This window comes from Oncorhynchus masou, chromosome 18 (genome assembly GCF_036934945.1).
Source record: "Oncorhynchus masou masou isolate Uvic2021 chromosome 18, UVic_Omas_1.1, whole genome shotgun sequence".
In the NCBI taxonomy this organism is placed as follows: Eukaryota; Metazoa; Chordata; class Actinopteri; order Salmoniformes; family Salmonidae; genus Oncorhynchus; species Oncorhynchus masou.
This window is the reverse complement of record NC_088229.1, coordinates 40,996,161-41,010,337: the sequence shown is the minus strand read 5'-3', so window position 1 is coordinate 41,010,337 and position 14,177 is coordinate 40,996,161. Positions and strand designations below refer to the sequence as shown.

General features: G+C 45.8%; 1 protein-coding gene across 1 annotated transcript; it reads right to left on the bottom strand.

Moving 5' to 3' along the window:
- Positions 1-369: 369 nt before the first annotated feature.
- LOC135504610 (methyl-CpG-binding domain protein 5-like) lies at positions 370-13,496 on the bottom strand. Its single transcript, XM_064923329.1, is given in 16 exon segments — positions 370-2,984; positions 3,106-3,172; positions 5,217-5,269; positions 5,414-5,928; positions 5,931-6,072; positions 6,178-6,323; positions 6,746-6,863; positions 6,978-7,081; positions 7,084-7,641; positions 7,644-7,913; positions 8,085-10,250; positions 10,774-10,942; positions 11,053-11,155; positions 11,381-11,520; positions 12,232-12,432; positions 13,304-13,496. Coding segments are annotated over 14 exon segments (4,599 nt in total). The 5' UTR covers positions 11,497-11,520; positions 12,232-12,432; positions 13,304-13,496; the 3' UTR covers positions 370-2,912.
- Between the last annotated feature and the right edge of the window lie 681 nt (positions 13,497-14,177).

Below are 14,177 nucleotides of genomic sequence, written 5' to 3'. Positions count from 1 at the left end.
TCTTCCCATAGGCCCATAACGTCTTATGGATGAAAGGTTTCATTGTTTATATGTTTTTTATTAAAAGCTATGAATAATGTTCCCTAAATCGCACAATTTCATTGCCGTTAACGTGCCTCTTGCACGCATGAATGAAATGTAAGCCCTAAAATCGCCTTAATTTATTTTCTATCCCCCAAGAAGTCTTACTGGAATGTAAGCTCATCACATCACCGATGGGAAGCAATTGGAATTATTGATCAAAAGCTGGGTTTGGACTCCTGGGCTTTTTCCACTGTCTCAAGCATGAATTTGCAAATAAGAGGTTTGCTAGATACAATTCAGTAGACGAAGCCAACTATTAGTTGCAAATACCAACACAAAAAAGGCTCATTTTCTGTAAATAGTTTAATATTAAATAAAAAAAGACTCCCATATAAAAAGAAAGCTACAGTCCACAATTCAATCTTTAAACATAAGTATTGAAAGCAAGGGTATGAGAAAATACTTAATTACAATTCCCCCAAAAATTCACAATTCATTGTTGTCTCTCTAACAATATAAAATCAAAATAAAACACATTAGCTGTACATATTTACAAATCTCCAAGTGTAGAAATTGCATAATCTGCTTCTTTTCATTTTATTTAAATACAGTAAGAGATGCCAGTATTATTGGGCTGGCAGATAGTGTACAGAGCAAAGTGATTTGAAGGACAAAGAAAGTATAATTCTATCCCACCAAAAATACATTGCGTTACAAACCCACACAAGATGGGCAAAAAATTATGTATAAAATAAATACAACTACTGAGCGATATTGTATGCTAAAAAACATGGACAATTATATTTCTTTTATACTAATACAAATTGTTGAAAGAGATTTTGTTTAACAAATGTCACAACATATTGTAATGGTCATCTCAGTCTCTGGACTGGAATCCCGTTGAAAATCTGTGGTTAGAATTGAAGAGGGTAGGCCATGAGAACAGACAAAGGGTATCAAAGATCTGGTAAGATTATTTATGGAGGAATGGTCTAAACCAATGTGCTCTCCAATCACATAAAAAAATATAAAACATTTAAAGGCTCAGTGCCATTATCCCCACAAGGTGAGTTAAAGGAATTGAATTCAGAGGTGCCAATAAGTTTGACCCCTATCTTTGAGAAAAAACGTTTCTTACTAAACAAAATCTCTTTGTTTCCAATTGTATAAAATAATAGAATTTTAAAACATTTTGGAGCATACAATAGCTCAGTATTAGGATTATGATTTTTTGTTGTAATTTTTGTTCAATCTTTACCAAGGGTGCCAATAATTGTTGACTTGGATGTATATCTCAACACACTATTTCTTCAGCCATTCCCATGAAAGGAAATAATTGAAATGTACATTGTTTGCTAAACATCACACAGAGAATATGTTGGAGTGTATCACAAAACATGACCACCAGATCGAGCTGGTACATTTAAAACCTCTACAGGAACGGTGTCCCCTTGCAGGACGGTTGAGCTAACGTAGGCTAATGTGATTAGCATGAGGTTGTAAGTAACAAGAACATTTCCCACGACATAGACATATCTGATAGGGCCAGAAAGCTTACATTCTTGTTAATCTAACTGCACTGTCCAATTTAAAGTAGCTATTACAGTGAAATAATACCATGCTATTGTTTGAGGAGAGAGCACAGTTATGAACTTGAAAATGTATTAATAAACCAATTAGGCACATTTGGGCAGTCTTGATACAACATTTAGAACAGACACACAATAGTTCATTGAATCAGTCTAAAACATTGCATACACTGCTGTCATCTAGTGGGCAAAATCTAAATTGCTCCTAGATTCCTAAGTCATTTATTGGCCTTTCTCTTGCATTTCAAAGACAAAAATAAATGTAAAAAAAAATAAACATGTTTTTTTCTCTCCTTTGTATTATCTTTTACCAGATCTAATGTGCTATGTTATCCTACAGTACTTTCACATTTCCACAAACTTCAAAGTGTTCCCTTTCAAATGGTATCAATAATATGCATATCCTTGCTTCAGGGCCTGAGCCACATGCAGATAGATTTGGGTGTGTCATTTTTAGAGAACTGAAGAAAAAAAAAGTGTCCTACCCTGAAAGCTTATCTTGAATGTGGGTTGTTAGTAGTGTCAAGTCATGCCCATTTCACATTATCTTTATGAACTTGAAAATATGACTTCAGACTATTTAGGCTGGAGAGTTTGCTGGCCAACTCATTGATCCTGCTTTGTGATACACCCCTTGATTGGGAATTATTACTTTTGCCATTGCATGGTTTCCACACCAAGGCTATGTGTTGGATAGTAGTGTGTCTGTCTGCAGAGAAGCCCGAGACTGTCTGGCACAGATGCATGGTCTCTCTCTCTCTGGGTACACATACTGTATGACTACCACAGTGAAAGGGCTCAGCAACAGCAAGCATCTCTAGGAGTTGGTATAAGTTGCCCCACAACTCAGGTCCAGGATTAAATATATTTTGTATCCTCATAAGGATTTGGGTTATCTGATCCCAGATCTGTGGTCAGGGACAACGTCTAGCATCTCGAAAACACTCTTGGAACATACACAAACCACACATATCATACAATCTCAAACAGAGAGCAAACGTAGGTCATTCAAGTAGATACTCTTATCCTGACTCACAGTTTTTTTTGTAGACAATTCTAACACTTACATCATAACGGATCTCAATCAATAACGCCAAGCAACCACACAGACTTAAGACGCGTCTTCTCCTAAGTGAAAGCATCCACAGAATTATGTTTATTTTTTTAAAATCTAGATCACTCCTGTTCAAAGGTAAGAGGTTGGCATGACGATATAGTAGTGCAGTTGAAAAACAGTGGAGGAGCCAGGACAATATAAAGCAGTGATAGTGTGTGAGGTTGGCGTTGATGGGGAAACAGTCACTGTCTCTGGGACCTGGCCCCCCGCCGCCTCCTGCCCCGGACCGACCCCTCAGGCTTCAGCAGCACCACCTACAACACAGACACACGTCAGCATCAGAACTGCTGTTAGAAAACAGGCCGTGGCAACTGAGCTGATATAATAGGTCCAATTATGTTAAAATGAGAGTTGCGGGAAGGTCTGGTGCTTTACCGTGGGTTTAGGTTCCTCTAGGGCTGGAGCATCCAGATCTCGGAAATCCTCCAGCACATTCTGTAGCCTAAGACACACAAAGAAATGAATATCACTATATACACACACACACACACTGAGTGTACAAAGCATTAAGGACACCTGCTCTTTCCATGACGTGCATTGACAAGGTGAAAGCTACAGTACGATCCCTTGATGTCACCTTTTAAATCCACATAGAACAAGGGGGGGAGACGGGGTTAAAGAAGGATTTTTAAGCCTCGAGACAATCGAGACATGGATTGTGTACGGTGTGCCATTCAGAGGGTGAATGGGCAAGGCAAAAGATTTCGGTGCCTTTGAACAAGGTGCCAGGCGCAGCAGTTTGTGTCAAGAGCTGCAGCGCTGCTTGGGTTTTTCACGCTCAACCGTTTCCCGCGTGTATAAAGAATAGCCCACCACACAAAGAACACACAGTCAACTTGACAACTGTGGGAAGCATTGTAGTCAACATGGGCCAGCATCCCTGTGAAACGCTTTCGACACCTTGTAGAGTCCATGCAACTTCCTAATATTGACTTGCACTCCCTTTGGCCCTCAGAACAGCCTCAATTCATCGATGCATGCTCTACAAGATGTCGAACACACATATAGTGCATATGGTAAGTATTCAGACCCCTTGACTTGATCCACATTTTGTTACATTACAGCGTTATTCTAAAATGGATTAAATTGTTTTTCCCCCCATCAAAATACACACACAATAACCCAAAATTAGAAAGCAAAAACAGTTTTGAAATCTTTCAATTTTTTTTGAAAAAAATATTACAAATAATAAACTGAAATAATCACATTTATTTAATATTCAGACCCTTCAGACCCTTTACTCAGTACTTTGTTGAAGCAGCTTTGCCAGCAATTACAGCCTTGAGTCTTCTTGGGTATGACACTACAAGTTTGGCACAACTGCATTTGGGGAGTTTCTCCCATTCTTCCTTGCAAATCCTCTCAAGCTCTGTCAGGTTCGATTGGGTGTGTCGCTGCACAGCTATTTTCAGGTCTCTCCAGAGATGTTTGATTGGGTTCAAGTCCAGGCTCTGGCTGGAACACTCAAGGACATTCAGAGACTTGTCCCAAAGCCACTCCTACGTTGTCTTGACTGTGTGCTTAGGGTCGTTGTCCTATTGGAAGGTGAACCTTCGCCCCAGTCTGAGGTCCTGAGCACTCTGGAGCAGGTTTTCATCAAGAATCTCTCTGTACTTAGTTCCATTCCATCTTTCCCTCGATCCTGACTGGTCTCCCAGTCCCTGCCACTGAAAAACATCCCCACATCATGATGCTGCCACCACCATGTTTCACTGTAGGGATGGTGACAGGTTTCCTCCAGACGTGATGCTTGGCATTCAGGCCGAAGAGTTCGATCTTGTTTTCATCAGACCAGAGAATCTGGTTTCTAATGGTCTGAGAGTCCTTTAGGTGGCTTTTGGCAAACTCCAAGCGGGCTGTCATGTGCCTTTTACTGAGGAGTGGCTTCCATCTGGCCATCTGCCAAATCCTATCCAATCAATTGAAAATACCACAGGTGGACTCCATTTACAGGAAGTGGATGGCAGCAAACTTTCTACTTTTAAACTCGGATAAAACAGAGATGCTTGTTCTAGGTCCCAAGAAACAAAGAGATCTTCTGTTGAATCTGACAATTTAAGCTGTAGAAACATCTCAAAGATGATCATCAGCTCAATTTCGAGTCTCATAGCAAAGGGTCTGAATACTTACGTAAATAAGGTGTTAAGTAAATTTTGAATACATTTGCAGAAATGTCTAAAAACCTGTTTTTGCTTTGTCTATCTATTGTGTGTAGATAGATGAGGGAAAAATAATTTAATCCATTTTTTAATAAGGTTGTAATGTAACAAAATGTGGAAAAATTCAAGGGGTCTGAATAGTTCCCGAATGCACTGTATACACACACACACACACACACACACACACACACACACACACACACACACACACAATTTAATTGTTCTAAGGAAAAGTGGTAGTGTTATAACCATTGAGAAGATAGGCAGAAAAGAACGTTGGTGCTCATCGTTATCAAAGATTAATGTACAGAATCAAAATGAGCTCACGTTTGTTTTCTCTTCCTGCCCCTCCTGGCTCCGGCCGTTTGGGCAGTTAGGTTCTGAAAGGGAAAAAGGCCACTGAAATCAATAAGGCACAAATGATATCTCAAATCTTTCACCGCATGTTATGTAATATGAAATATTGTGGAGGAATGGCATTTTGAACCATGCAGTGTTAAAAAGAATACATCCTTATGGCTCACCCTGCCCTGCTCAATGTGCTGCAGACCCGCAGTCTCCTCCTTGGGGCAGCTGCCCCCATCTCCGGGGCTCAGGTACCCCACTGCCTGGGGTCTGTCCCCATTCCTATCTGTGACAGCCTGGCTGTACGACTCGGTCTTGGCTTCCTCAAGGTAGATGGGAGGCAGAGGGGGGTTAGTGTGGCCCTCTGGGACCCCTGGCTTGCTCTGCAGGGGTGTGGACGAGCCGTTGTTGCTGGGTTTGGGGGTGCCCTGAGCCGGGGAGTGGGCCGCCTCCAAGTTGAGCCGGGACAGTTCCGGGTTCCTCAGGGAGCAGGCCAGGCGAGGGCTCAGGGACAGGGGGGCGGAGGGGGCAGGGGGCTCCCCAGGGTAGGAGGGGGGTAAGGCACAGAGGACGTCGGCCCCAGTCTGAGCTGCTTCTTGCTCTTTAGCACTGACCTGGAGGAAAGAGGTGTAGATGGTGTCCATGAAGGAGGCATAGGGGTCCAGGACGCTCCCCACGGAGCCCTCACCACGTTGGGACACGGGGGTACGGACGGGACAGGGGCTGGGCGCAGCCTCCGGGTAAGCCGATTGGCTGGAATATCCTCCTGAGGGGCGGGGCTGTCTTTTTCCTGTAAAGAGATTGGCTTTTCTCCCTCGGAGGGCGGCGCCATGTTGAGCTGAAGGAGGAAGAGGAACGGATGATGTGATCAACATCCAATACTGATATTTTTTTTTAAATCACAGGACAAGGCTCGTGTCAGGAGTCGGAACACAACAAGTACCTGGATGTTGTTGAGGAGGTTGATGGCCCCATCGGGGCCCTGGAGTAGAGGCATGCCCAGGGCAGAGGTCTGTACGGGGGGGAGGAGGAGAGGGCCTGCACCTAGCCCCAGCAGACTGTGGAGGCTAGTCAGAGCAGACAGGTCTCCTACAAAGACACATGGTTCATCACCAAAACGGTTTCCGAATGATCAATATGTGGGTAATGTACAAGATATAGCTTTGTTGTAGCTGTTCCCCACAGTTGTGCATAACACACTATTCAGAGAGTTAAACGTAATAGACAATACTAACTATGATTCAGCATAGCGAGGGCTTGGGTCTATAAGGTTCTTTTAGCATTTTTGTCAAAATGTAGTTATTCTGTTCAATGTTCTCTAACTATATAGTACTCTAAAACACCCGCAAAAGAATGCTGTTAAGTTCAAAAGAATACAAGATAAAAAATATTGCTGACATCATTCAAACCGGTAAGGGTTCAGAACTTTAAAAGCCAATTATTTCAGAATCAATAGGCAACAAAAGCGCTTGATATTACTAGCAGTGGAAATTAACGGTGCTGTGACTAACCTAGTAGGCCTGGGTTGAGGAGAGTGGGCAGTAACTGGTGGAGAACAGGGTTGTCCTTCCCCTGGACCGACAGGGGGATGAGGGTGTCCACCCCCCCATCAGGGCCTGAAGCGGAGACCTGGATGGAGACGGGACCAAAACGTCAAACTGACTTCTCTAATACAGATAGAGCCAACTCTTTCACAAGGGCAAACTACTGAGTATGAGCATTAAGATAAGGGAGGGAGCCTACCTGAGGTGGGGGTTGTTGGGGTGGGGGGAGCTGAGGGGTGGTCGGGAGGTCAGTAGAGCCCAGGGCAGCGTTTAGCAGAGTGGGGCTGAGGGAGAGGAAGCCCGGGGAGGGAGAGGAGCGGGGAGCAGGAGCGACTGCAGGGCCTGGAGGGGCCCCTCGGCTGGGGGCAGCAGGCCCTGGAGGGCCTCAAGAAGCCCAGGGCCGGGGAGGGAGGATAAGTCCAGGAGTCCAGAGCCTTTATCCAGAGACAAACCCTCCAACAAGGCTGGGATGTGCTGCTGATGCAGGGGGAGGTCCAGGCTCAGCTGGCCCAGCCCAGACAGGGGCAACATGGCAGCCTGCTGTTGGCCAAGGAGCAGGGAGGCCATAAGGAGAGCCTGGAGGCCCAGTTTCTCCCCTATACCCAGATCACCCTCCTGGCCTGGGGTAAGGGTGGCAGAGGGGGGTAGAAGTGGGTTCAACAGACCCAGGAGACTGAGAGGCAGCTCTCCCTGACCTCCCATTAGAGAGGGGAGTAGGCTAAACGGAAAGTTGTGGTTCATATGGGCAGTCTGTTGTTTCTGGTGTTGCTCTTGGTGTTGTTCCTGCTGTAACAGTAGTTGTTGGTGTTCCGATTGTTGTTGATGATGATGATCAGGCAGTTGATGGTGTTGCTGTGAGGTGTTAGAGGTGGGAGGTGACACTGTTGACCACCCAGCCACATGCCCAGGGGCAGGGAGCCCAGGATGGTGGGATCCAAGAGGGAGGGCAGGCCGGCTGTGGCAGACAGAAGCTGGAGGAGCTGCTCCTGGCTCATGAAGGGGAAGGCTTCGGCCAAGGGTAGGGGGCCGGGGGAGTCCACTAGGGAAGGGGTGTTGCAGGGGCCGGGGCTGCAACCTCCTGGGGTTTTGCTCACTGTCGAGCTACGATGATCAACACTCTCAGGCTCTTGCACCCCTAAAGAGGATAAAATAGAACCCGGATGAAAAGGAGCGAGGGAGATGATTGTTCAAAATGCACAGTGCTCAACAACAACTAACACGAATACAGTCGAATGAACAATGAATCAATTTTCCTACTCCGTGGACTTTGCCTAGTTACAGACAGAATTTCAAGGCTCAACCTCACCTGCAGTGTTGTTGCCGGTGGTTGTGTCCAGGCCCCCTTCCTCCAGAGGCGTGGTGGAGGAGGCTGCCAGCAGGGCCAGCACGTGGTTACTAAGATCCAGGGGTCTGGGGGAGGTGGTGCTGCTGCAGCTGGTGACGGTGGTGCTATGGTTGGAGGTGGGAGTGGAGTTGGGAGGATGACCCAGGCTGAGACCAGGGCCTAGTGTTGATATGCTCTCACTCTCCACTGATGCACTGACGTCAGGCAAGGTCTGGCACATGGGAGACTGTAAGGTGGTGGTGGCGGCATCCATAGGTTGGTTTTGGGCCTGCCGTAGCCTATCAGGGGTGTGTCGGGTGGGCGAGGGGCTACTGCGATGGTGTGCTGACTGAGCGTTGGACAGGGCCGTGGAGGGAGACCGTCTCTGTTTGGGACTGGCCTTCGTATGTGGAGACTGTGCACTAGAACTACCAAGCCTGGACAATGACTGAGTGGGAGACAGGGGCTGTGACAGGCCTTGCATGGTACAGGGATGAGAGGGGGACTGCATGGGGAATGGTCTAATGTTTAAATGGGAGGGAGAGGGAGACTGCCTGGGGCTCTGCCTCATGCCTCCTGTACCGTGTCCAGAGCCGGGCTGGGCTCCGGCGGTTTGGGCGTTCTGCATACTGAGCAGGTGAAGCAGAGCGGAGAGAGGCTGGGTGGGGGGATCCGGTTGACCTGCCATGATTGTAGTGAAGTCCAGGGCGCCGTCAGGCTGCTTCTGAGGACCTGTGAGCGGGCAGGAGTGTCGGACTGAGAGCCTCAGACCCTGGAGGTGGTTCTCCGACGTGGCAGAGTGGGACGAGCCTGAGGTAGAGGAGGGTTGAGAGTGCAAGGCGGAGAGGTTGAGCACGTCACCGGGGGTTCTGAGACCGCTCACCTGGGAGTCCTTCAGCATGCTGAGCACCGTTGGCGAACGCCGCTGCAACTTCCTGTGGGACGTGCGGTCTGTAGGGGAGAGGTGCAGGGGACTCGAGGCTAGGGGCTGAGAGAGGGTGGCGCAGGGGTGGAGGAGCAGGTGGGAGGCTGCAGGGAGGGGCCTAGTGATGGAGGGATGGCTGTTGTTGTGTAAAGTGCTGTTTGTTACCTTTGACTGCCGGGACTCTTTTGAGACCTCCAGAGAGGTGGCCGAGCTGAGGACGCTGGCTGAATTGGAATTGTGGTCGTGGGCCATCTGGCTGGCCAGCTGAGCCTTAGCTGCTGCCGAGAGGAGGCTACTGGCAGGAAACGAGGCTGTGTGTGGTTGCTTCTGGTGGTTCAAGAACTGTCCAAGAGGCAACCCAGAAGGACCAGCACTGATCCCCATGCTTGAGCCGGTGGCAGAAGCAGGTGCCTTTGTGGGCTTCTCACCCTTTTCAAGAGCTAGAGAGAGGATCTGAGGATTGCTTTGGTTGCTCAGTGAGTTTGTGTTAAGGATGTGATTATTAGTGCTACCGTTGCCTGAGTTCCTAAACTGCTCTAAGATGTCCTCGAGCTTGTATTTGGGGAAATGGAGGTTAGGGGACCCCCCGGGTAGAGGAGAATGTGGGGAAGAAGAGGATAACCTTCTGGGGGGGTAGCCGCCCAGCACCACCCCTCCCACCTCCTGTTCAGAAAGCGAGGAAGAGCCGGAGGGGTGGCGTGAACGCTGGCGGGGAGAGGGGGAACATGAGGGGGACAGGAGAGACCCAATGATGATACCATGTGGGTGGCTCTGCCCTCCCCTTCCCAGTGTCCCAGGGGAGGAGGGAGGAAGGGGAGAGAGGGGCCCCAAATGAGGAGATCTGGGGGCTTCCGGAGTCTGGGGTGTCCTCTGACCCTGACTGAAGTTGTGAGACGTGGGGGTGCATGGGGACCTCTGAGGTACCCCATAGCTGGAGAATTGAGAGGTGGTGGGAGGGAAATGGAGAGGAGGGGGCAGTCTCTTCAGAATCTCAGGAGAGTGATGAGAGTTAGTGCTAGCATGTGAGAGGGGTGAGGAACCATTGTAAGAATACACAAGTTGGGTGGAATATTTAGGACTGCCACAAGGGTTGTGGTTGAGATTATTGTTGGGCCTGGAGGGGACTAGATGGTGTTTAGAGGGATAAGTGCCACGTTCTTCTTCTTCCCTGTCCACTCTCATCCTCTTTGGATCTCGGTTCTCCATAATGGCACTGGTGACCTCTGCAAACAAACAAAAAACCTACATTAAGGGCTGGCACAATAATCGTATGGTTGACAACGACGGACGATAACCACGAAACAAAACAAAAACACTGTCATAATGGTCTCCATTCAACTTTATAGTAAATATAGTTTCCCAAAAAGCTTTCTTTTTTTAAGAATGGCATGGTCGGGAGGAGAAGATTACTTTGAACAAGTCCCAAGCGGTCAAAACCATTAGTCTTTTAAGACGGGTTCACAAAAGCAGTGTTGTAATCATTAGGTATGTCGTAGCACATTTTCAAAGATACAAAATGATACGTTACAAACTAGAAACTAAAACTACTGTGACAATAACTGTGGTCATTTGCATGACAATTAATCACTACCCAAAACCCCGTAATTGTCACAGAACTAACCAACACGATTAGTTACATTTCTGAGAGCAATTTTTCAATAGCACCATGAAAACCGGTAATAGCAGTACAATACCCTACAAGTACTTCTGTTATATTAGATCTATTTTTCTTTTTTTCATATTTACCTGAGTGACAGGAAACATAGGGCAGCTGTGAAGCCTGCATACTGCGACAGAGCGCTGCCATGGCAACCACTTTCCTTCGATGGTTACAGAGCTTCGTCATGTCCTGCTCTGCCTTCCCCACCAGCTGGCTGCGCTGCTGAACTTTGACCCCTAGGCTAAAGTTAAACACCTGCCCGAGACAATAAAGAAACATACCTTCAGCAAACCGCAGTCAAAATCAGGTGTGACACAGCGGAAATGAGATGGGAGATGCAGAGGGAAAAGTGAGGTCTCCTTTACCTTGTGGATGACCAGCGGACATTCCAGGCCACACTTGCATGTGCCATCGGTCAACAGATAAGACTTAACCTCCTCCAGTGAAGACAAGAATGTGCCACTTGGACTGTTGGAATGGAAACGGATGCAGGAGATTCATTTTTAAATAAAAGAGAAGGGAAATCAAATATATTTTACAATTCCCTGCTCTAGCCCACCTTTTGGGAAATGAAGAGAACACACAACCAGACTAGTCTGAATATATAATATGGAATAACATCGTATAAGACATTATAATAATAGATTAAATGTTCATAACACAAGCACTAAGCCCGTTACTGGACTAGCTTACCTGACATACACCACAAGCCCGTCCTCCACTCTCCTCTGCCAGCCAATGGGGACTTGTATTGCCACAGAGTGAACTCCATCCGTGTCTCCACTGCCACTCTCACTGCCTCCCATCATTTTGTAAAAACCGCCTTGCAGCACCTTTGGGATAGAAGTGGCGGGAACAAATGTAGTATGAATTAGGGCTGTGGACGATCCCAGAATGGCAATATTTCTTCCATGGGAAAAATGGAAACATGAAGCAGATCAAACTCTTTAGTTGTTTATAAACCTGTAGTACGTAACATATTGTGTGCTTAAGATTGGAAAATAAATAAAAGTGACTGGATTTTGGACAACATATAATATTTGTTTCCAACATTACCTATTTATTGCCTTACTGCCTCACGCCATTTGCACACACTGTATATAGACTATTTTTTTTCCTATTGTGTTGACTGTACGCCTGTTTATTCCATGTGTAACTCTGCTGTTCTTTGTGTCGCAAAGCTTTGCTTTATCCTGGCCAGGTCGCAGTCGTAAATGAGAACTTGTTCTCAACTATCCTACCTGGTTAAATAAAGGTGAAATAAAAAAATGACAGCTTTTTCCTTAAGATGTTAAACCCTCTTCATATTTTGTTTCCTGGTCACGATACTAACGAGTATCACAATACTGGTATTGTCCCAGCCCTAGTATGAATACATGAGAGCTTTAATGAACAACTATTATGACAACAGTACTGAGATTCGGATTTCAATGTTTCCCCACCAAAAACACAACCAGAGTTCCAACTCATAGAAACCAATATAAAGTCAAACAGACCATGGCTGATGAGTGAGGAAGGATATCATGTCGTTTTCTCCAGTATACCTTGTCATCTTTGAAAAGCCCAAGATAGTATTGGCTATGGTATCCACCGTTTGAAGACCATGGTGTCAGCGGAGAAGAACAGACTCTGCCAACCTCCTTCCAAACGCCTTGCAGAACTCTCCAAGAACGAAGTCTTCTAGCCCTACTTCAGAAGTCAGCCCCTCCAAAAACGCTGCAGCTCACACTCGGGCCACTGTATATCTGCAATTGAAGATAAAGATGTACCTAGTTAGTTAGCCTTTAAATAAACACATGAAATGTTGAACAAAAGGGATCTCTCAATTCTGATCGCTTCAATAACCCACACAGACATAGAAGGGAATGCATATTTGGACATGCCTAGTTGTATTTCAATTGAGTCAGTAGCGTAGTATCAAATAGCTAGCTAGTTGGATGTTGAAATGAGAAGGGAAACCCAGCATTTGTAACCGGATAATAAAATAGCTAAATGCACACTATATTTATCTAATATATTACAAGAGAAAGCGACACGCAAAGTAGCGAAATCGTATGCACAACGAGGAAGGTCCTATATCCAACGTCAAGGTGAAATCAGCTTTATCCCAACTAGCTAGTCAACTAACGTAAACGAGCCAATGTTGCAGTCTGATGTTTCGTGACAGGTTGATAGACACAGTGCGAAATAACAGAATTTTAATCATGAGAACTTGGGGGGGGGGGGGGGTTGTTTATAACTAGTCATGCATGCTAGCTAGATAACGAAGAATTGAGCGAATTGCATTCAACCCTTCTGTTCTAAAACAAGCTCTCGAAGTTTTTGGAGTCTTCTCCTGTAAGCTCGCGGGAGAACACATAGTTAGCTGGCTTGGTAATGCTAAACTATTTTGGATGTTAACCTTATCTGGACAGCCAATACGATGATCAATCTTTCAGTGCAGTCTTTTCGCCACCAATCAAATCTCCGCCGGTCTATTAGATCGCTACATCTGCCCATCGGGTTAAAAACAAAGGGCAATAATGCTTCATTTTACTGCGCCTATGATCTTGGGGCGAAGCTAGCTCGCTAGCATTGACAGACATTTACTTGATTCTGTAGTGTCCCAAGACCCACCGATGTCCGATCGTGTCGCCAAATTATTCAGTTATTATCTCCAGACACTGCTCGATCAGGTCGGTGTAGGTTAAGCAAAAAGTTAGCGTAGCTGATGCACCTTTTAATCCCTATTTCACGGTTTCAATTTTTTTTCTTGCAGATTCCGTGCAAAAAAAGAATGGAGTTTTCTAAGGAGCATGCGCACTTGGGATGCGAGAGACTGTTGTACCCACAATGCAATGGGACCTTTGTAGTGGTAGTCAAAGACTGTGTACTATGTTGACAAGATAGTCAAGTGACCGCTCTAACAATGGAAATACATGTCCTCAAAGATGGAAGGCAGGCGTGAGGAAGCGACATCGGGTGTAACCATTCCAGCCAATGAGAGGGCAGATACACGTGTCAACAACAAGCCATGGAGATAGATAGATAGATAGAGCCGGGGTTTGCCAAACTTTATTGCTTCGTGTCTCACCAATTGAGGTGTCTTTTGACCATATGGGTTGGGCGGTAAAAAAACATACACAGACCGACCATACAATAAGTAAAAAATACAACCTTGGCAGCAGAGAGAAAATGTTACCGTTTTAAAGCTAATTTCCTGCAAATCTACACATTTTGTAATGGAGCTGAAATAAAATGTTGCAGTTTTATAGCACATTTTTCTGCAATACATTTTTCCATATGGCTAATGCTATGTTCTTATTATAACAAAGTCAATAGGGGCCTGATTGTCTAGTTTTTGTTTTGATGATTGTAAGTATTTAAAGATTCTAGGCTATTTCTATTCGGTTTTAGTTGTTGAAGTTTACACTGAAAGCGTTTTTCCATCCCTAAAATGTTTGTTTTTTTATTACCAAAAATATAATCCCACGACCCACCTGGACCCCTG